Raw genomic sequence first — 24,804 nt, 5'->3', positions numbered from 1 at the left:
ATAATAATTATTTGAAACAGCATTTACCTAGATGCTGGTTAGTTTGTAATTATCATAAATAATAACAATATTGAGTTATGTGGATGGTTGTTTATTATGAAATTGTTTTATAATGAAGGCTGGCCAGATGAGATTTTAAAATCAATTATCTTTGAGGATTAGGTAGCTACGAGTTGCTTAAGCTTCTGTTCTAACGATGCCTCTAATCAGTGAGTTGATTAAAGCTTAACGTTGTTAAATTTCATCTCTCTTTCTCTAACAGTTGCGATACTTACTTACAGGCACACATATATTCACACACACACTGGTCATAGTCTCTCTCTCTCACTCTCTAGCTCTCTGTCTGTGTTTGTTGTTAATGGTTAAGCTTCTTGTGTTCTCTTTTACTCTACCGCACACACAGGGGGTCTGGATCGGTGATCGAGAAAAGCCAATTACCTGGCTGATACACTAAAGTGAAAGAGTCAAGATCTGGATCTAAATCGGATTAACGAGATTTACTAAATTTTATTTAGCTTTTTTTAAAAAAAAATTTTTTTCTATTGCTGCTACTACTGATCAATCAATGATTTAATTTTGTATTTAAGTGTTTGTGATGTAAGGTTTTTTAATTAATCACTTAAAACTCCAATCAGTTTTAATTGATACAGGGAAAAGAGAAGCTTTCGAGTATTTTCGTTTAATTACAAATTCATGTGATTAAAAATAATATTATGTAGTTACTGAATGTCAACAATAATATAGATTTTGTTACATTTTTGAACTTCAGAAAATCTTTTTGGTGAAGTATATGATTTTTTATACTTGCAGTAATTTTTGAATTGCGTACGAGGGAGACGTTAACATAAGACATTGTTTTTTATCAACAATGTTCATATATTTTTTGTCAGGGAAGAAGGGATAAGACAGTTATGGGTAAAATGATCACCTAAAAGTTTTTAATTAATTAATCATTTAATTTTTTTTAATTATTAGAATTGTACATAAAACTCAATTACGGTTTTAAAAAATTGAATTACTCAAATAAAGATTTTTAAACTGAAAATATAAAAAAATTTTAATCAAAAAACATGTTCCAATTAATAAAAACAATTTTTTAAACTAAAACTGAAAACCTTGGGTGGTCTACTCGCCTCGTTTTTGTAATAGTTCGTAAAAATTTGAAAAAAAAAAAAAAAATGATTTTTCAATCTTTTTTTGCTCAGGTAACCCTACATTATTTGCATGTGAAAAACACTGGCTTAAATTTTTTTCTTTCAATTTCAACTTACTATGGATTAAGATTTCTCTTAAAGACGATTTTGAAAATTTACTTTCTCAATAAAGAAAAATCCATATGCAAAATTATTTTATCGATTTCACTATAAAATAGGGGAAGGTGGGGCAAACTAGGCCCCTTAAGAAATGAGGGTTTATATGTAATATGTCAGCCCATTTTGCCCCGGGGGTCCATTTTTCCCCACTTTCCCCTTATAGGGCTAGGGGGGGGGGGAATTAAAATTTAGAGTGCCTCAAACGATTTGGGGACAAAATAGGCCCCTTAAATTTTGAGGGTCCATATGCCCCCAGGCCCCCCCCCTTTCCCTACTTAGTAGTTTGAATATTTAGTTTTTTTACTGGACACTGTAAAAAATTGGTAGTAAATTCGGGGTAATTAAAAATTTAATTTAAATCCACATTTACTGATTCGGAGTTTTAGTATTAAAAGAAACTCCCATTCGGAGTGAATTTTACTCCAAAGAGGTTAAATAAATAAACAGCCATTTACTTCGTATTCAATTTGAATTTAACCCACGTTCACCCCGCGAAATTTTTATAGTGCAATGTATGCAACTTATGGTATATTAATTGACTCTCTTAGAAGAGAATTATAAATTACTACTGCCGAAATTAACGATAGAAGTAATCAATTAAGCTACCAAAATATTCCTTCAAACTGAAATATTTATATACTCTGAATCCATACGTATCATTACAACACATACTACAGATTAATTGACGTTATATAAATTTTGTACAGACCAAGTTAAAATTGCAATATGTATAAGGGTATATAATATGAATAACCAATTTAAATTGATTATGTGTAGTTTGTAACTTTGAATAGAACCATTTTCAGTTAAAACTCACCATATACCACTCAAATCATAAATAACCTCTAGCAATATATTACTCAGTATACTGTTGTGAAAAAAAAAAATTATAATAATAATTTAGCATTAACTCCTAAATTAATCAGAAATTATCAGAAAAAAAATTCTTGATAAATTTCGGATCACATGGCACTGAAAAAAATTTACGGAGTGAACTCAGAGTGGATGATTTTTTTATTGGAATAGATGCGGATGGAAATAAAATCCGTACACAGAAAAAAAAATCCTTGGCTGAAAGTAAATAAAAAAAAAATAAATTCTTGATTCAAAAAAGCATTTTTGAAAACCTTAATTTTCTTGGATAAAGTATAAATCTTATCTGACCAAGACAAATTTTTTTGGCTGAAGAAGATCTTGACTTAGTTCCAAAAAACGTTTGTCTCAAAAATATTTTCTTGATTCAAAATTTTTTTTTCTGTGTATTCACTTCGAATTGACTCCTAATTTTTTAGTGTGGTCAGCATTTTTGAAAAATTTGGAAAAAATTACAAAGATACCTAAAATATTAATAACACAAAATATTTTTTGGACTCACATTTAAAAGTTTTCAAAACACATGTGTAAAAAAAATTCATTCCAAAAAAGTTTCGCATGTGGAACTTCTAAACATGAGACAGATTATGACTTCGAATGGAACTTTTTTGGAACGTTAGTAATTTTGATGGTAAAAAAATGTTTAGAGTAAAAAAAGGACATCTTGGAACTTGTTTGAAATTTTTTATGGACATTCCAAAAAAGTTCTAGAATCACCTCTTTTGATTTTTTTATAGACTAAAAAAGACGTTCCAAAAACATTCGAAAAAATCACTACTTTTGAATTTTTTATAGAACAAAAATAAAAGTTGAACCTTTGGAGCGAATATAAAAAAAACGTCCTTTTTTGACTTTAAATTTGCTCAAAGAAATTTTTTTTTAACATTAAAATTACTAACGTTTCAAAAAATTTCCATTCGAAGTTCCAATCTGTCTCATGTTTAGAAGTTCCATGCGGAACTTTTTTGAAATTTTTCCGGAACGAAATAGACTATTATCGGAACTTCTCTATAACATTGACTCTAAGGAATGAAATATAAGACATTTTAGAGATCTGTTAAAATTCCGATTTCCGTTAACAGTTCTTGCTCAAGAACTTTTCCGAAATTAATTATTACACTCTACTGCCCTAAAAATAACAAATATTTCAGATTGGAACTCGGCTCTGTTCATAATTCTTAACGGTACCAAAGAAGAACATTTAGACATGTTGGATGGTGGTATCATTCAGCGATTACTCGAGGAAAAATGGAAAACCTTCGCTCGTGTACGTCAATCATAATTAATTAAAAAATTACCAAATAAATAAAATTAAAAAAAATATAAGTATTCAAATGAATGTAAATACCTTAATATAAATAGTAATAGACTTTAATGAAACAGTTACAGTTCCTGAAACGTTTAATTATTCTTGTATTTCATCTAACATCTCTATCCTTGGCCGTTTATCTGCGTCCAGCCGAGATCGATGCCGACTTAATGGGATGGCCAGAAGAGTGGACAGATATAGGTCGTACTATTGCCGAATGCATCACTGTGTTGGGTGTCTTGAGTTACATTTTACTCCAACTTGGTGGTGAAGTCGTAAACATTGGTCTTATATCTTTCCTCAAGCAATTGGTAAGAAATTTTATTTTATTTTAAATTTTATTATTCAAGCTTTTGAACTTTTCCTGCATCCTTCACTTTATTCAAAAATTTTTTTATTTTATTCTTTTGTGTCGGCGAGGAAGTGGGGTGAGGGTAGGGATAAAAAAAGTATTGTATAAAATTTGATGTGTATTAGAATTTGTGTGCTGACTTTGCGGACTAAGTTTCGCAAAAGCTTTTTTTTTTTTTTTTTTTTTTTTTCACTATATCTTGAATACTTGTCTTGAGAATTCTTTTTTACGTGTCACGAAAACAAACTGCGCTCAATCAATCCAACCAGCCGAGCGAATCGCGACGAACGACGTAAGATCAATTGCTCTGAGTCAGTGAGAAGTCAAGAGGTTCCATGAAATGTTTCAAATAAAAATAGTAGACGAGGATTAACGATCCTAGTATAACATTGGTTAGACTTTTTTATTCCTTACAAGACTAGTTGTTATGTCGATTGCACGATTTATCGCGTTACGTCATCAATATCATTATCTTATCTTTTATTTCAAATATAGGGGAGAGGGAGGGGGCAAAAGGGGTACTTAAGGAAATACTAAGTTTTCGAGGACTAAAATACGATAAATCTTTTTGTTTTTAATGATATTCAAGGTAAATAAACAAAATTTTTAGCTTAAAAAATAAAATTTTGAATTTCGGCGGGAAAAATGGGGTACCCTTTAAAAAAGTTGAAAAAAAAATTTTCTGAAAGTTAATCAAATTTCGTTAAATTAAATTTTTTATGTGTAATATCCATAAACAAAAATTACATTTCACATCATTGGTGGATACGAAGGCAGAAAAAAAATTTTTTTGTAGGACAGAGAAGCCCTCCTCCGAAAAAGGATAAATTTTTTTTTTTAAATTGTTTTCATCATCACGAATGTATGTTTTTCTCTTGACAACTATTTTTGGTTTTACAATACTCAAAAAAATTTTTTTTAGGTGTAATAAATTGTTTTCCCTCAATTAGCTTAATCACTAATTGTTATTTAATTAAAAAAAAAAAAAAATTCTATATTTCTTACTTGTCATTATTTTGAACCCAAAAAACGTGTTTTTTTTATTTTTTGCATTACAGATTATTTTGTATTATTTAAAATATTTTATCAATTAAAAAATAAAATATTATTTTCGATTATTTTTAGCGGCCAAATTTAGTGGCTCCAGCTATAGAAAATTTGAAAAATGGATTAATATACTTAATTTTTTTTTTAATTTGAGGTTAATAATATAAAAGAATAATTTTTCAGAATTTTCAGCTGGTCCATTTTGCCTCAGGTGTAATGCGCAAGGCTAAAAATGCGCAAATATATCGGATTTATAGTAATTAGACAAAAAAAAAAATTTTGGGGATACCCTGTTTTGCCCCCCCCCCCACTCTTAACTAATATTCAAAAGTAATCACAATTTTATTGGTTTCTTTTTTAATTTGTAGCTGCTTAAATTATTTATTACATGGATAAAAGCAAACAAGTTGTTTTATTCAGAGCTTCTATGAATAGAAAAAAAAAATGGTTATAAAAATAATTTGACATATTTTTTCATGAGAAGAAAGTAGTAAATTTTTTTTTTTTTTTTTGTTGTTGTATAATTTAAAAACTTGTCAAAGAATTTAATAACGCTGAAGACATTTAATCGATTTTATAAAATAAACGTGAATACGGATACTCGATATTTACGTCCTTTTTTTTTTATTATTTATTTTTCAACAAGTTATTTTGCATTATATAAAACGTGTATAATATTATAGCCATGTCAATAAAATTTAATACAACATCAATTTTTTTTATTAAATTTATCAGGCTTATTATTATTAATTATGACTTTATATATATTTTTTTTTATATATTACATTGTAAATAATTTATTTTTAATGTCGGCTTATATTAATAATTAACAAGGTCTCAGTCTCGAAATAAAAGAGCTGTAAGAAAAAAATTCTGGCGTATTAAATTTTTTATCAACGAAATTAAATTTTTCATATCTGATTATTCGGAAAGAAGACCATCGACCTAATTATGTCAATTATTTTTTAAAAATTTATAAGATAAAATTATTAGTAGTCAGTTTTCATTTATTTATTATGAGCTTGAAAGTGGATTAAGTCTTTTAGAATAAAAATATCTGAAAACCAGATGACCCTGCGGGCCAGCCTTAAAACTTCGACTATTTTCGAGCTCTTGATTCAAATTTTATTTTTGACCCGGGTGGAAAATTTATTTTTTTCGTTCTACAAAATATTTTTTATCTAAAATCTACTCACTGTTAAAAAATATTTACGACATTAAATTGTAACGTTAAAATTTATGAAATATTCATAACTATATTTTTTATTAAGTAATTGATGGAATAAACATTTTGATTAATAATAATAACGACATCCTTTTATCAGTGATTATAATCAAAGAGTTATGAAATTATTAAATTACTGATCATTTTTTTACAATTCGCTCGTTTAAAAGCAAAACAGAGTACCGGGTACAGAGGCACTTTAAATTTAGACCTTTTAAATGCTATTAAAGTCAATTATTCTATTTTATTAAAAAAAAAAAAAAAAAAAAAAAAATGGACATTTAATAAGATAATTATTTGAATAAATAACCTGTCATTCATAACTGTGGTAATTATATATGAGTGAATTTCAAATTTTAATGTCCAAATGGAAAATGACTCTCTCAGTTACAGACACTTTGATTTACATTCTTATATATTTAAATTAATGTATAATTTAAAAAAAAAAACAATTAATATTCAATTAAAATTTCTTAGCTAATTAATTATTACTATTCGAAATAATTGAATTAATTTTGTTTTGACACTTACTTTAAAATTATAATCTGAATATAATATTATAAGAACTGAAAAATTTTTTTTTTGCATATTTCTCATATATTTTCAAGTCTACTTGATCGAATGGTCTGAAATTTTTAGGAAAGTTGACAGCTGACAAATTCTTCGATTATCATCTCGCACGAAAAAATATATCTCGACAAAATAGTATATATACAGCTTATATCTTTAGTATGGTTGTATATATGTTATTTTGCCGGCATACATTCCTGGATATACTCTTTTAAATTTGAAATAGTGAAAATAGTGACTATTCACTGTTTGCTAGTGAAAAGTATGTCACTAATTCAAATAGTGATTGTCACTTAATTTCCACTAATTCGTTTTTAGAGAGTATCTTTTTCCGTGTGGGATACGAACCATTCAAATTGGTTAGTTAGAGTAAAACTTATAGAACCCCCCCCCCCTCCACACACACACACACACACACGGACATCACATGAAAATAGTCAAAATTAGATCCTAGGATTTAAAAACACCGACATCTAATAAAAAGTCTATTTTCGAAAATCGGAATGGAAACAATAACTTCCGAAATTTTTCGAAAATCATGAATTTTCATCGCGGGAAATTACAAATATTTTTTCAAAGTTACCCTATATTGCTTAAAACGAAAAAAAATTTCAAAACTAAAAATGTACCTCATTTCTACAAATGCATACCCCAAAAGTAGAATTCGCGTTTTCAGCATTCATGCGCTGAAAAAATTGACGGTAACGATTACAATACATTATGGGAATGGTTCCCATATCGTATGGTTAAAGTTTTTGTTTTAATATCGATTGAAGAAATGGCACCCATACAAATTATGGTAATCATTCCTATCTATATGGGCTGTGTTCCCATACGATATTGGAATAGTTCCTGTCATTATGGAAATCGTTACCATGCTATTATGGTAATCTTTACTACAATATATGGTAACGTTTACCATAGTAGTATGGGCATGGTTACCATAATATATATGGTTTATTCCCAAACGCACCTAGAAACTGTTCTTATATGAATCAAGGAATTATTACTATTTCACTGTGGGAACCATTTTTATGGGTATGGTAATTACTACCATAATTCAGTTTCCATTAGATCAGGAACGTTTACTATAATTATAAGAAATGTTCCATAGTTACGAAAACTTTTCCAGAAGTTATAGGCGTGTATCCTATAATTTCCAGTAATTATTACCATAACGGTATGGGATAATAGGTTACAACCGTACGAGAAACGGTTACCAAAATTTTCTCTCCGAGTAGCGAATTTTTCTTCAGCTTTAAAATTTTACCCGACTCTCCCATAAAAATTAAATTTTAAAAAAGGTATAAAAATATTGTGTTTTATTTTATCGCAAAAATTTTTACTATATTTTTGTTAGGATATAAATATGAAAAAGTATTTATGTATACTAAAATATTTCTGTTCACAGAGTCATGAACCAGCAAAATTTATATTCCTCATCAGTAATATATTGATCCTCGCGTGTATCCCCTGTCGTCTTGCTGGAGACCGTCATTTAGAAGATGCTATTCTGGTAGTCGCAGTTCCGGGTTCATGGTTTTTATTGATGTTCTTCGCTGGGTTCGTTTTTAATCATTTTACTATTGGTATAGGCAAATAAACTCTCATAAATTTTCAGACAATTGACGTCAATTGATTGGAAAGTTGACTTGTCTTTGGTTTCAATTGACGAGCAATTAATAGCCAATTTTTCATGATCTGGTTGTTCATAGAAGTAGCAGTCACTTTGCAGTCTACATTTTACACTCTGCAACTTAAACAATTTATTTTTTCATGATTAAAATTAAACAAAAGTCTAAGTAATTATTAACAATACATACATCATAAATGAGTGATAAAATATAGTACTGTTGTTAATTATTTGTTGTCATAAACCAGACAAGTTAAGTACACTTGTACAGATGAAGGAGTTACCTCTACATTCAACTCTCTACTCTCAATTCTCTACTCCCTCATATCACCCTACTCTCATTCTCGCATATAATACTGCCCCGATACTCTCTTCCATTCCATTCTCTCTCAACTCAACTCAACTCGACTATCACTAGCATGATAAAGCATCATCGATTAATAATTCACTCGGCCAGCCAACGAGCCATGTGGCGTCGATCGGTATAGTGTGTAGTGAGAACCCTCTCGAATTACATCCGGCCACATTCCCAGAGGAATGATTAATGCCTCGATGATTTTAGGCCCTTTACCGCGACAAAACGACAACGCGATCAAACATCATCGATTTATAATTTATCCTAACGACTATGAACAAATCGCCATATTTATTATCGACGATATATTTATATATTTGTATAAAGTTTACCAATTTTTTTTTTTTTTATATTTTTTTATTGAACTTTAATGAGTATAATTATTTACAAGAGTTTAAGTGATAAATGTCATTATAATAATTAGTAATACGAATTGAGTGAATGCGGCTAAAAAAAAAATTTTTTTAGTTAAATTCACTACACGGAGAGAAAATTATGGTAACTATTCCTAGTACGTTTATGAAATATCATCCCATACTGTTATGGTAATGATTACTTGGGATTATGGGATATAGACCCATACTTTCTGGGAAAAGTTTCCATAAGTATGGGAACAATTCCTATCATTATGGTAACAGTTTCCATATCGCATGTGAAAGAATCATGGTAATGATTACCATACTCATAGGAATAGTTCCCATAAGCAAATAGTAATCGATCCTATAACTACATTGTAATGATTCCTAAGTGTGTATGGGAATAAGCCCTATATATTATGGTAACTGTTCCTATAATATTATGGTAAACATAACCATCATATTATGGTAACCATTCCCATACTATTATAGTAATAATTCCCATACATTATGGTAATCGTTACCATAATATTATGGTAATAATTACCATAATGTATGGGAATTATTACCATAATATTATGGTAACCATAACCATAATATTATGGTAACCATTATCATAGTTACATGGTAAAGATAACCATGATTCCATAGGAACTATTCCGATACCATATGGGAATTATACCCATAATTATAGGAATGATTACCATAATATATATGGGTGCCGTTCCTATATTCAACATTTGAAAAAAACCAGTTACTATGCAGTATAGGAACCATTCCCATAATATATTGTAACTGTTACCATAATTTTCTCTCCGTGTAGAAGAGACCGGGGCAAGAAGGCCGTCTAAGCCGGTTATTGCTTTTTGTGGCTTTCAACTATCAAATCACTTTACTTTTGCCTTATTTCGAACAAATTCATAGACATTTTGCTGAAACTGAAAAAAAAATATTTTTTTTTTTTTGGGGCAGAAAGACATCCCTTATATATATATATATATAATATACTATAATATAATATTATTATCGATTAGTTTTTTGGCGGGATTCAAACTAAATTCAGAAAATTCAAAAATTTGATTAAAAATATATAGTAACCCAATTTATCTCACAAAGTCTCTTTTGTTTTCCTTATCGCTTACAAAGAAAAATTTTCCAAAAAAACAAATTAAACAGACTTTGCTACTCGCCATGTAAAAATAAATTTCATTAAAAATTATATAAAACCTACTTAACATCCTTTTGCTCTACACAGCGTCCGTGATACTTAAAATGATTGTAACATTGTAAGCATAGAGATAGTATAGTGAGGATAGATTTGGGTTGAGTTTAGAGTTGGATGTCGCGTACATGGATCATGGATGCCAAACCAACCGCTGTGACACACACTCTCTGCGTGATCGGCATATCAATAGACCAGCCCATTGGCCCACAAGCTTCTTATATATACATATACATATATATTATATATCAAACAAAACTTTATAGGTACCTTCGCCGGCATGCTCTAACAACCAACTTTCCCGGCTGATAAGAAAATTTTTAAAGTCCTCTAATTCAATTTGAAACTTTACTCATACAGTATAGGCTACATAGCATATGTACGTAAAAAAAGAAAAATTATTTTGTGGTGTTGCAATAAAACATTTCGCAAATACTTTTTATTTTTATTACTTACTCTTATAATGATAAAATTAAATGGAGAATATTTAATGAGAAAAATATTGGAAAATATTTTAATTATTGAATATGACGTCAATGTCCAGATTTTATCGTTAATGTTAGAAATTCTTTTGAATCGAAAATATGTTAAGAGGGCTTTTTAATATAATATAGCCATTAATACGTAATGTAATGTAATTACGTAATGAGCTACTAATAATAAACGCTTTAGAAAATTCGAGTAGATAAATACCACAAATTTGTGGAGTTTTATCGTTTTTTTAAATTATTTTTTTGCCTTATTCTGCTAACGATGAGCCAAATTGGGGACATTGTCATACTTTACCAGTTAAGGTCAATTACGAAATATCTTTTCTGTTTAATTTATAAATTATATGTAGAAATGGGGAGAGAATGGCTTCAAATATTTTTATACAGAGCTGGATAAAGGACAATATAAAAGTCATAAGAAAATTTCGGCCACCTGAAATTTGAAAAAAAAAAAAAAAAAATCGGTCTATCAGTTGAACCTGCAAGCCAGCCACAATACTTCCTGCCGTTTTCGAGCTCCTTGGGACTTCAGTCCATGACTGCAAGACAAATCTTCGAGACAAGTTGGACGCAGGCATTTTTTAAAAAAGTTTATTTTTGGAATATCTTCGAACGCATTCTATTCAAGTTCAACTTTTCTCAGTTTTTAGATATTGACAAATCACGTCGAATAACACCTTGACGATCAAAATTGGTTCATGCGTTCAAAAGTTATAGATATTTACATACGTAAGTACGTACGTACGTACATACACTCGGACATCTTGAAATTAGTCAGAATGGCTTTCTAGAATTTTAAAACGTCAAAATTCGATAGAAATTCGGTTTTTAAAATCGGACCGAAACTAATAACCTCCCGAATTTTTTAAAATTTTCAATTTTTTTAGCGGGAAGTTAAAAAATTAAAATCTGAAATCACTTGAAAACTTTATTCAAAATTATAATTAAAAATAAATTCCACATCGATAAGATTGAGCCACAGAATAGATTCTGTATCAATAGAATTAATTTTTGAAAATTATTATCTCGAATAAGAAAAATTCATCAGAATTATATTTTCAATAGAAAAGTGAAAAATTAATTTTGAGAAGAAGTTAAAATGTATTTTTTTTTAGGGCCTCCTTCTCATTGACCCTTTATATGTCAAGCGTAATAATAATTAAGGTCTTTCATTATTTCATTTTAAATTAAAATCGCAATGATTATCATAAAATTATAGCATCCCCTTTTTTATTCGCTTAAAGTTCTCATTACAATGCAGACACTTTCCCCTGTCGATTTAAAGAAAGTCGAAACGGAAAATTACTCAACATCTGTACACTTCTAAGGCTCGGTAACCAGAGCCTAGAAATTTTTTTATCAATCGGCAGTATGAGTTGAGTCACGCGAAAAAAACTTAAGTACACCTTCACGATTTTCCATTTCGCGGTTGCAGTTTTTCCTATTGTACAAAAGTGAACTTTAACCTTCTCGAACTCAAGTGCAAGCTATCATAACTCTGTATAACTAAGTGAAGATTTTTCTTTACAAAAAATTTATTTAATTTTTTTATCAACATTTTCCCTCCAAGAAAAAATAAAAAATTTTGACGGAAATATTTATAACTTTTAAAGATATTAATGAGCGTCAAATAATAAGAAATTAAATAAAATGCTTGTCTCTAACTAGTATAGTTCCCGTCAATTAATAATCGAAGCTTTTACTTAATAGTCGATTTCCAATAAAATAGTATTCGATTAAATATTAAAATTTATAGGACTAAAAGTTCGCTGATAAATATTAAACGAATTTATTTTCGGTTAAACTAATGGCGGTAAATTTACAGTAAGTCTGTGGAACTAAAATTGCAAAGCAATTCTAATTCTAGACCCAGCATCCCTTTTTACTACCTACGCTATAAAGTTCCTTCGGGTAGCTTCTTTAAGTGTATACTCCTTCTCTTTAACCCCTGCCCTTCTTTTGTATCCATACTTCAGACAACCCTTTATTGTTACTTGACGTCCCCTTAACTCTCTTTTAAGTGCATCGGCTCCAAATGACAGCTGACAAATAAACATTGTGGTATTATTTGTTAACTAAGACTTCTTTTCAACTCACATCTACTTTTTCATCACTTGCAAACCCCATTCTGATAAATAGACGAAGATTATTTAACGAGAGTGTACGGATGGTTAAATATTGTACTCTATAATAAACTATTTAAATTATTTCAAACACTGATAGAAGGATTTCTTTGGATTTAATAAGATTTGTTAATATTTAATAAATGGTTTATTAATGAACAGGCTCAAATAAATATTTATTAACAGTCAACAAATTATTTGTTAGAGCGTATTTCCTTACACCAAAAAAATATTTATTAATGTATAATAAATGATTTATTAATATTTAATAATTCATTTAGTTGACGCAATTTAACGTATTTGAAGATATAACCTAATTCTCTTATAATATAAATAATAAAAATATTTTTAAAAATTTATTTCAAGTGAGAAGATGAAGAATATATTATAATAAAGAAATTATGTTTATTAAGTAATTAACAAACAATTATTTAAAATAATTTTTATATTTTATATAAAATATGACCGTGTGACAACGCTTACTACTGTCTAGTTAGTCTCTTGCTAATATATACAACTACATATGATTTTATGCAGCCATCTATCGATAATATTCGCCAAAGAATTATTTGCTAACTATTAATAAATATTTATTTGTCTCAAAGAAGCTTTTTACAAGAGTTTTAATAAATCTAGTTTATTACTCTCAAATAAATCATTCTATCAGTGTAACTTCTGAATATAAAACAAAATACTGAGATTATTTATAATAATAATTATTATAACTTATAAAAAAATATTTGTGCAATATAGTACTATTTTATGTAGATTTAAAATTAACCGTCACCCTGGCAAATCCGCACTACGGTAAATTACCGTAGTTTACAGTATTAGGAGGAGTTACGGTAGTACTGTGCAGAATTACTGTAAAATTACTGCATTTTACCGTAAAGTGAAGAATTTCTTTGTGTTACAGTAAAAACACCACGAATTGCAATAAATTACCGTAATTTACGGTATTGGAAGGAGTTACGGTAGTATTGCAAATTTCGGATTCTATGGTAAAATAGCGCATTTCACGGTAATTTACGGAATTTCGTGGTTATTTTCGGTATTGTACGAGAAAAGGGCAGTATTTTACAGCAAATTTGCGGTAATATTGTGGAATTTCATCGTAAACGTTCAGGATTACTGTAAAATTACGACATTTTACCGTAAAGTGAAGAATTTCTCTGTGTTACGGTAAAAACACCACTAATTGTAATAAATTACCGTAATTCACCTTCTTAGGCCATAAATTACCTTTTACCGCAAATTACCGTAAAATGCGACAAATTCGCAGTAAAATGCAGTATTTTGCGGTAAAATAGGTAATTTACCGTAATTCGGATCCACTAGGGTATTCAGAGTTAAAACCTTTTTCATTTTGGACAATATTTCTTTTAATACTACAACGATGAATGTCTGTGTCATTCTTGATATACATATTAATCAATTAATATTAATAATTTATTGCAGTGAACATATCTATTTTTGATTTAATGGGCATGTCAGGTTTCAGGCAATCTGTTAAAAGACATCGTCTTATTATGTTACAGAAAAAATATAATGGAGTAATATTGAAATATGATATCTTGTTCTTGAGCAGTTAAGTATATTAATAATTAATTTTGATTTGACTGTTTTAATTCAATAACGTTAATATTGAATATCGAAATTGCGTTGTTAAATATTTGATTAAATTTTTTAAAAATAAACCGGCTTTTTTTAAAAGTCGTATTTCTCCACCTCCTGAGTCGAAATTTTGACCCCAAATTCAACCTCAACCAACTTTGGTGATGCTGTACGGAGCCAAATCAGGTCAATACGCGATAGAAAGTAACGAAACAAAAAAAAATTTTGGAAAACCAAAAAGTGCATATCAACTATCATATTTAGCTGTACCAAATATACTTATTTGTCATTAAGAAATATTTTTAAAAAAGCCATAAATAAACTGATTTATTTCCTACAAATATTTATTGTTTTCACTATAATGAAAAACTTTAAACCAATATTACAACCTCCAAACCTTCGAAGTTTATGTATGCGATATATTTAATCAGTACCAATTAATTTAATTTAGTCATAATTGCACAGCTCAAGTCCTTATTTACCTCAATGTCCATGTAGAAAAATATAATTGTGTATTGCTATACACGGAGAGAAAATTATGGTTATAGTTACAATATATTATGGGAATGGTTCCCATACTGCATGGTAACTGGTTTTTTTGAAATGATGATTATAGGAACGGTACCCATATATATTATGGTAATCGATACCATAATATTATGGGAATAGTTACCATAATATTATAGTAACAGTTACCATAATATTATGGTAATAATTACCATAATATTATGGGAATAATTACAATAATATTATAGGAATGGTTCCCATACTACATGGTAACTGGTTTTTTTGAAATGTTGACTATAGGAACGGCACCCATATATATATTATGGTAGTCATTCCTATAATTATGGATATAATTCCCATATGGTATCGGAATAGTTCCTATCGAATTATTGTAATGGTTTCTATAACATTATGGTAATCGATACCATAATATTATGGGAATAGTTACCATAATATTATGGGAACAGTTACCATAATATTTTGGGAATAATTACCATAATATTATGGGAATGGTTCCCATAATATTATGGTAATGGTTACTATAATATTATAGGAACAGTTACCATAATATTATGGGAATAATTACCATAATATCATGGGAATGGTTCCCATACTGCATGGTAACTGGTTTTTTTGAAATGTTGACTATAGGAACGGCACCCATATATATATTATGGTAATCATTCCTATAATTATGGATATAATTCCCATATGGTATCGGAATAGTTCCTATCGAATTATTGTAATGGTTTCTATAACATTATGGTAATCGATACCATAATATTATGGGAATAGTAACCATAATATTATGGGAACAGTTACCATAATATTTTGGGAATAATTACCATAATATTATGGGAATGGTTCCCATAATATTATGGTAATGGTTACTATAATATTATAGGAACAGTTACCATAATATTATGGGAATAATTACCATAATATCATGGGAATGGTTCCCATACTGCATGGTAACTGGTTTTTTTGAAATGTTGACTATAGGAACGGCACCCATATATATATTATGGTAATCATTCCTATAATTATGGGTATAATTCCCATATGGTATCGGAATAGTTCCTATGGAATCATGGTAATCGTTACCATGCAACTATGATAATGGTTACCATAATATTATGGGAATAGTAACCATAATATTATGGGAACAGTTACCATAATATTTTGGGAATAATTACCATAATATTATGGGAATGGTTCCCATAATATTATGGTAATGGTTACTATAATATTATAGGAACAGTTACCATAATATTATGGGAATAATTACCATAATATCATGGGAATGGTTCCCATACTGCATGGTAACTGGTTTTTTTGAAATGTTGACTATAGGAACGGCACCCATATATATATTATGGTAATCATTCCTATAATTATGGATATAATTCCCATATGGTATCGGAATAGTTCCTATCGAATTATTGTAATGGTTTCTATAACATTATGGTAATCGATACCATAATATTATGGGAATAGTTACCATAATATTATGGGAACAGTTACCATAATATTTTGGGAATAATTACCATAATATTATGGGAATGGTTCCCATAATATTATGGTAATGGTTACTATAATATTATAGGAACAGTTACCATAATATTATGGGAATAATTACCATAATATCATGGGAATGGTTCCCATACTGCATGGTAACTGGTTTTTTTGAAATGTTGACTATAGGAACGGCACCCATATATATATTATGGTAATCATTCCTATAATTATGGATATAATTCCCATATGGTATCGGAATAGTTCCTATCGAATTATTGTAATGGTTTCTATAACATTATGGTAATCGATACCATAATATTATGGGAATAGTAACCATAATATTATGGGAACAGTTACCATAATATTTTGGGAATAATTACCATAATATTATGGGAATGGTTCCCATAATATTATGGTAATGGTTACTATAATATTATAGGAACAGTTACCATAATATTATGGGAATAATTACCATAATATCATGGGAATGGTTCCCATACTGCATGGTAACTGGTTTTTTTGAAATGTTGATTATTGGAATGGCACCCATATATATTATGGTAATCATTCCTATAATTATGGGTATAATTATTCCCATATGGTATCGGAATAGTTCCTATGGAATTATTGTAATGGTTACTATAATATTATGGGAACCGTTCCAATGTGGTTATAGGATTGGTTCCTATTTGCTTATGGGAACTATTTCTATGAGTATGGTAATTATTACCATGATTCTTTTACATGCGATATGGGAACTGTTACCATAATGATAGGAATTATTTCCATACTTATGGAAACTTTTCCCAGAAAGTATGGGTCTATATCCCATAATCCCAATTAATCATTACCATAACAGTATGGGATGATATTTCATAAACGTCCTAGGAACAGTTACTATAAATTTTTCTCCGTGTAGTTATTGTCTACACCTCCAATTATTAATTAATTAATTAATTCTAATTATTTTCGAAACTCCATAAAATATAAAAAGTAAAAAAAATTATCTACTTTCATCGAAATGCTTCATTTTGCTGTAAAAAAAAAAAAAAAATTTGCATACTGAATAGAGCTTAATTCTTATTAAAATTCTCATTAAAAAAAGTAACTCTGCTTATTTAAATCCACATGCATTAATTTTTTAGTCTTCTCACTTCATCTCATCCTTCTCAATTAATTGAATTATAGCTCAACTAAAAAATATTAAAAAATAATTTTTTTTTCTCTTAAGTCTATTAATTAAAAAAAAAAAACATACAATAAAATAAATGCTTGAGCGCAGCAACAATACCAACAAAAGATTTAAACAAAAACATGTATATATATAAATAAATAAATAAATAAATAAACACTGAAATAATAGACAAAAGATATCAATTAAATGACTGTAGATAAAATCAGACTGCATAGAGAGTAGCCGCAAGTTATTAATCAATTCGGTGAGCATTTGGACGTTTAACATAAATCGCAACGGCACTGTTTGCCCGGATATATACTCTTGATCTCGTCGGATCCGCATAAATGTATATGGATATGCATATACTCGAGAATATATATATTTATATGTAGACATATATTAGTGAGAAACATGAATAGAAGGGTAGATTCAGTACAGTGTAACAGTGTTGGACTGTACTGCAGAATGTATAATATTTCGATGGCCCCAGTTGAGTTTGGATCGTTATGCGATATACCTCGAGCAGGCAAGATTAGGAAAGCGTGTGTATACCGTTGTGATTGTCCATTGATCCGCGGCAAACAGAGTAGTAGAGAGAATGTAGTATAGAGTTGAGTACAGAGTTGGTACAGAGTCGGGAGTTGAGAGTAGACCGAGAGTCAACTCGATAACGATTGTACATTGCGATAATGATAATAACGAGGACAGGTCGTTACGATCATCATTAATGACTCTAAGGGACTAATCTACGAACCTTTATCTATTTTACAGGGCCGTACGGCTAACTGGACCGTTCGTCACGATGGTCTACAGCATGATAACAGGCGACATGCTGACCTTTGGTATTATTTATACAGTCGTACTCTTTGGATTTTCCCAATCATTTCATTTTCTATATAAAGGATTTCCCCGTGTCAGTTCATCACTTTTTCACTCTTATCATTCAACTTGGATGGCGTTATTCCAGATTACTCTTGGAGACTATAGTGTAAGGGAAAAATTAATACTTTAACACTTTTGACAGATTGAGGTAAAATAAGACAGTGCTCTTATTTTAAGAGTATTGGATATTTGATGACATTTTACAAAATTTATTTTTTTAATTTTATTGACTTTCCAAAAAAATTATGTTGAAAATTTAATATGATTTATTTATTTTACAAGAAATTGATTTGTCGCATACCCATAATGATGTAGTATAATTACTTGCAATTATGGGATTATACACGGAGAGAAACTTATGGTAACTGTTCCTAGTACGCGTATGAAATATTATCCCATACCGTTATGGTAATGATTACTTGGTATTATGGGATATAGACCGATACTTTCTGAGAAAAGTCCCTATATCACATGTGAAAGAATCATAGTAATGATTACCATACTCATAGAATTAGTTCCCATAAGTAAATAGTAACCGATCCTATAACCACATTGTAATGGTTCCTAAGTGTATATGGGAATAAGCCCTATATATTATGGTAACTATTCCTATAATATTATGGTAAACATAACCATCATATTATAGTAATGGTTACCATAATGTATGGGAATTATTCCCATGATATTATGGTAACGATTACCATAATATTATGGGAGTAGTTACCATAATGGTATGGGGATGGTTACCATAATATCATGGGAATAATTCCTATAACATTTAAAAATTATAATAATTTTATTTTTTTGTAAAAAGCCGTTTTTTTGTATATTACAAAATTTTAAATATACAAAATAACGCTCATTACAAAAAAAAAATTTATTACGATTTCTAAATATTATGGAAACGACTACCACAATATTATGGTAATGGTTACTAAAATATCAGGTAACCATTACCATAATATTATGGTAACCATTATCATAGTTCCATGGTAACGATTACCATGATTTTATAGGAACTATTCCGATACCATATGGGAATTATAGGAATGATTACAATAATATATATGGATGCAGTTCCTATAATCGACATTTAAAAAAAATTAATTACCATGCGTTATGGGAACCATTCCCATAACATATTGTAAATGTTACCATAATTTTCTCTCCGTGTAGGAGCGGCACCCATATATATTATGGTAACCATTCCTATAATTATGGGTATAATTCCCATATAGTATCGGAACAGTTCCTATAGAATTATGGTAATCGTTACCATCTAACTATGATAATGCTCGGAACGGTTACTATAAATTTCTCTTTGTGTAGAACAGGAGTCAGGAAAATTTTTTAAAAAAATATTTCAGATATATTTCGCCTAGTGTTTTCCATTTAATCCGTTTATATAAAATTTGTTTATAACCTAAAAATGTTTTTGTTATTTTTGATTTCAATGAGAAATTTCAATGATATAAAATTTATTGTGAGGGAAAATTTTTTTGATTTAAAAATAAAATGCTGTCCGATTTACTTCCGGTAGCTTGAGTACTGTGTTATATTTTACTTCAGTCTGTCTTGTATTTTAAAATTAGATTTACTCATATTGAAGAAAGGTGTTTTCAAATATAATTTAATTTATTTGTGATCAACAAATATATATTTCAGTGTTGCCAAGTAAATATATCATCGTAAAAAAAAAAAAGTCAGTCTATTGGTTGACCCTGCGGGCAGCCTCAAAACTTCCCGCTCATTTCGAGCTCCTTGAGCTCGAAAATATTGTCAGGAATAGAGTTTCGAGCTCTTCGAGGCATTTTTTTTTAATACTCTAATTGTCATTATTATTTATTTTTGTAATTATTAATACTCGTGATAGCTGTTTTATATAAAAATTCGCTTATTAATAAAAAAATAATCACCTTTGTCAACTGAACAAGTATATAAATAATTATAAATAAATGGACAATTTCAATTTGTTTATAATTAAATTTAAATTAAATTAAAGTCATTGTTTATAATGCATGGTGTGGTATATATAGAGTATAATGCGAAACATAAACACAATGGTTATTAACAAATATTGAAACAACTCAAACAATAAAACAAATAATCAATGAAATGAATTAGTCATTACCCGTAACTGACCTCTACATATCGTTGGAAATATACTTGATAATTTTAATGTGTATTTAACGCATCGTTATCAAACAGATTTACTGCGAAAACTCATATTTTTTTATTTAGTTATTCTGGTAATTATAAAAACAATAAAATATGTATTTTAATAAAAAATAGAGGAGGCAAAACAGATTTAGTTATTGTAGATTAAAATAATAAATGTATCGGCATTTTAATATTTACCATCTTTTAAAATTATTGGAAGGATAAAAACACAAAAGCGGGTGTTAAAATCTTTTTTTAAATATTAAGCTTGATCATATTTAATGCTATTAAAATATACACTGATAGAAGGATTTTTTTAAAATTTAATAAGCCTTATTAATTGTTAATAAATGATTTTTTAACATTAGATGATTTAATAAATATTTATTAACAGTTAATAAATCATTTGTTATAGACAATTTATTAACTATTAATAAATATTCGTTAATTGTTAATAAATAATTATTAACTGTTAATAAATCATTTATTAAGATAGTTGAATAAAAAGTGAGCATGAAAGCTTTACACGGAGAGAAAATTATGGTAACTGTTCCTAGTACGTTTATGAAATATCATCCCATACTCTTATGGTAATGATTACTTAGGATTATGGGATATAGACCCATACTTTCTGGGAAAAGTTTTCATAAGTATGGGAACAATTCCTATCATTATGGTAACAGTTCCCATATCGCATGTGAAAGAATCATGGTAATGATTACCATACTCATAGGAACAGTTCCCACAAGCAAATAGTAACTGATCCTATAAGCACATTGTAATGGTTCCTAAGTGTATATGGGATTAAGCCCTATATATTATGGTAACTATTCCTATAATATTATGGTAACGATTACCATAATATTATGGGAATAGTTACCATAATATCATGGTAATTGTTACCGTAATATTTAGAAATTATAATAATTTTTTTTTTTTGTAAGAAGCGTTTTTTTTTGTATATTACCAAATTTTAAGTATACAAAAAAAACGCTTATTACAAAAAAAAAATTTATTATAATTTCTAAATATTATGGTAACAATTACCATAATATTATGGTAATGGTTACTATAATATCATGGTAACCATTACCATAATATTATGGCAACCATTACCATAATATTATGGCAACCATTACCATAATATTATGGTAATCGTTACCATAACATTATGGTAATGGTTATCATAATATTATGGTAATGATTACCATCATGTATGGGAATTATTACCATATTATTATGGTAACCATTATCATAGTTACATGGTAACGATTACCATGATTCCATAGGAACTATTCCGATACCATATGGGAATTATACCCATAATTATAGGAATGATTACCATAATATATATGGGTGCCGTTCCCATAATCAACATTTGAAAAAAACCGGTTACCATGCAGTATGGGAACCATTCCCATAATATATTGTAATTGTTACCATAATTTTCTCTCCGTGTACTTTGACACTTGTTGTAACCTCAGAACTTCAATAAATAATAGCATTTAATTAGATGAGATTTATAGTTTTCTTACAGAAAAAATAAAGAAAATGAAATTAATCATAAAAAAATTGTTGTAATAAATTACAGTTTTTTTTTCGCGGTGATAATTATTAGGGTAATATAAATCGAAAAAATTTAAAATGTAAATTAATAATATTTATAATTGATATTCCTTTCATTAAAATTTTTTTCTTTTTTTTCAACAGCAAATATGCAAAAATTATAACATGTATGATAGTAAATTAGTATTTATATAAATATATCTTAAATTAAGTCACGACGAGAAACAACATGAACTCTGCTTGGTGTAACATGAATTTCATTTCATCTCTACTATTTTCTATGATTCTTTCGGAGTATCTAAATCAGTTATATCATGCTCTACAGAAAAATAAGAAAAACTATTTAACTAAAATGATAATTATTTTTATATTAATAAGTTTAAAGGTTTCCGATATGTATGAAGACTTTAATCTTATTCGTTTCATTGTACTGACTCATAGACACCATGAATTTACCAACACATTCATTTCAATCAATTTTTAAAAAACTTTATGGGCCACTTTAAACATTTTTTTATTTAAAATTCGACACAAAAATATATGTTTATATTCAGTATTCAGTATCATATCTTTATTAAGAAGGGTTATAGCGTTATTTGTTTATGAATGATCTTCACTGCGGACCGTAAAAAAAGACATTCACTCCAACAATAATTTATTAACTGTTAATAAATGTACTTTTATTCCAAAAAATATTTATTAATATTTAATAAATTTTTCTATCAGTGTATATTTATGTAAATTCTATATTTTAATCTTTTTACTTCCAATTTATCAATTTTTTTTTTTTTTTTTATATATAAAATGTATACTGTTTTGTTAAGAAAAACCAAAAAACATATAAAATATATTTCCAAGTTCTGAAAAAAAAAGTTTTAGATTTTAGTACGCAGTAGTGTTATAAATAAAGTTTTATTTAAATTTTTTTTTCTCGTTAATTTAATAAAAAAGAAATTTCTCATGCGGAAGATTTAGTAAGGTGAAACTGACGCTAACATCCAAACTTCCTGGCGCGAAATGAAAGAAAAATTTTATTAGTCCGCGTGAGCTTTCGGTATTACGATCGAGCTAGTCACGGGTCGACGACTAGACGCGAACCGATGAAATATCGCCCGTCCGTTCGAAATATTGCTCGGTTCCGCGATCCGGTTAAACCGACACCACGGGTAACACGACGCCTCAAGAATAAGGTCTTTACCTACGGGATTATATTTATATATGATGTTATGACAACTTGACGCATTTGACATTTAAGCTAACGGTTTTACAAACAAATAAACTTTATCAACTTAATTCTTTTATTTGAATAAATAAATTAAGCTCTTAGCTTAAAAAAAAAAATTCAAAATCTTAAGGGGGCATTCTAATCTAGAGGCCCGAATTTCGAGCGTTTTTTGCCAATTGATAAAAAAAAAACATTTGATATTTTCAACATCCATTTTTTCATGATTTGTTTATTTATATTTGAAGAAAACACAAAATTAATTTAAAAAAAAAAAAAATTTTTTTATTAAGTTATGCGTCCTTAAAGTTGAGGGGGGAGGGGGCGTGTCCTCGTCGCCATGATTTCTACCCTTGGTCACATGAAAAAAAAAGCAATGATGGATTCTTGACCAGTACGAATGTCGCATTCGCATGAACCAACAAAAAATGAAAAAAAAAAATTTTTTTTTCATAAAAAGGCGGCAACTCAAAAATAGAGGTCGATTTTTTCACTGATTTTTTAACTTTCTCGAATTTTTTAAAAATGTTAAAAATTTCAAATTTTCATTTTTTGTTGGTTTATGCGATAGAGAGATATTTAAAGTATATTCATGCCAAATTTCAAGTAAATCGGCTGATTAGAACTTGAGATATTGTGGCGACTGCATCGAAAAAAGTAGTTTTGAGAAAAACGCGTTTAAAGTTGCAGTCGTCCGCTCAATTTTAAAAAATCTTTTTAGGGAGATATTTTTTAATATCTAAACTATCGGATTATGAAAAAAAAAATTTTTTTCGACTTTTTCAAATTTCTAGACTGGAATACCCCTTAACTGATATTAATATATTTATTTATCGGCATATTTTGTTATTTGTTGAATTTTATTCATCACTTTTTCGAAATAATTGTCACTGTAATTAATTATATATAAATTTTTTTTGATCTTTCAGTACTCAGATTTAAGTGACACAACATATCCAAATGTTAGCAAAACAGTATTTGCTATTTTTATGGTACTTGTACCTATTTTATTACTCAATATGTTGATTGCTATGATGGGTAATACGTATGCTCATGTTATTGAACAAAGTGAAAAAGAGTGGATGAAACAGGTAATTTATATTTATATAGTTTATTATAACAGTTCTTATAATATCTAGAGGAATAGCTTTTTTAATATTTTTCACCATACTTGCATCGAGACGTTACATTCCCGCCCCGCTTATAGGGAAGAAAATCGTTCTTTTATATTGTGAGAAAACAAATGATACAAATTGAAGCATGCGCCATTCTTTCCATAAACAGAGAGC

The 24,804-nt window shown here is 28.7% G+C and overlaps 1 protein-coding gene across 1 annotated transcript in view; it reads left to right on the top strand.

Moving 5' to 3' along the window:
* LOC103575567 (uncharacterized) overlaps nt 1-24,804 on the top strand; it is a 35,331-nt gene that overhangs the window by 1,200 nt on the left and 9,327 nt on the right. The window contains exons 3-7 of the mRNA XM_053738331.1: nt 3,338-3,453; nt 3,570-3,806; nt 8,101-8,252; nt 18,457-18,673; nt 24,445-24,606. Of these exons, the coding sequence (XP_053594306.1) occupies nt 3,338-3,453; nt 3,570-3,806; nt 8,101-8,252; nt 18,457-18,673; nt 24,445-24,606 (884 nt within the window). The remainder of the gene's footprint in view (nt 1-3,337; nt 3,454-3,569; nt 3,807-8,100; nt 8,253-18,456; nt 18,674-24,444; nt 24,607-24,804) is intronic.

Source organism: Microplitis demolitor, chromosome 1 (genome assembly GCF_026212275.2).
Source record: "Microplitis demolitor isolate Queensland-Clemson2020A chromosome 1, iyMicDemo2.1a, whole genome shotgun sequence".
Taxonomy (NCBI): domain Eukaryota; kingdom Metazoa; phylum Arthropoda; class Insecta; order Hymenoptera; family Braconidae; genus Microplitis; species Microplitis demolitor.
The sequence above is the reverse complement of the archived record's forward strand: the minus strand, read 5'-3'. Positions and strand labels throughout refer to the sequence as shown.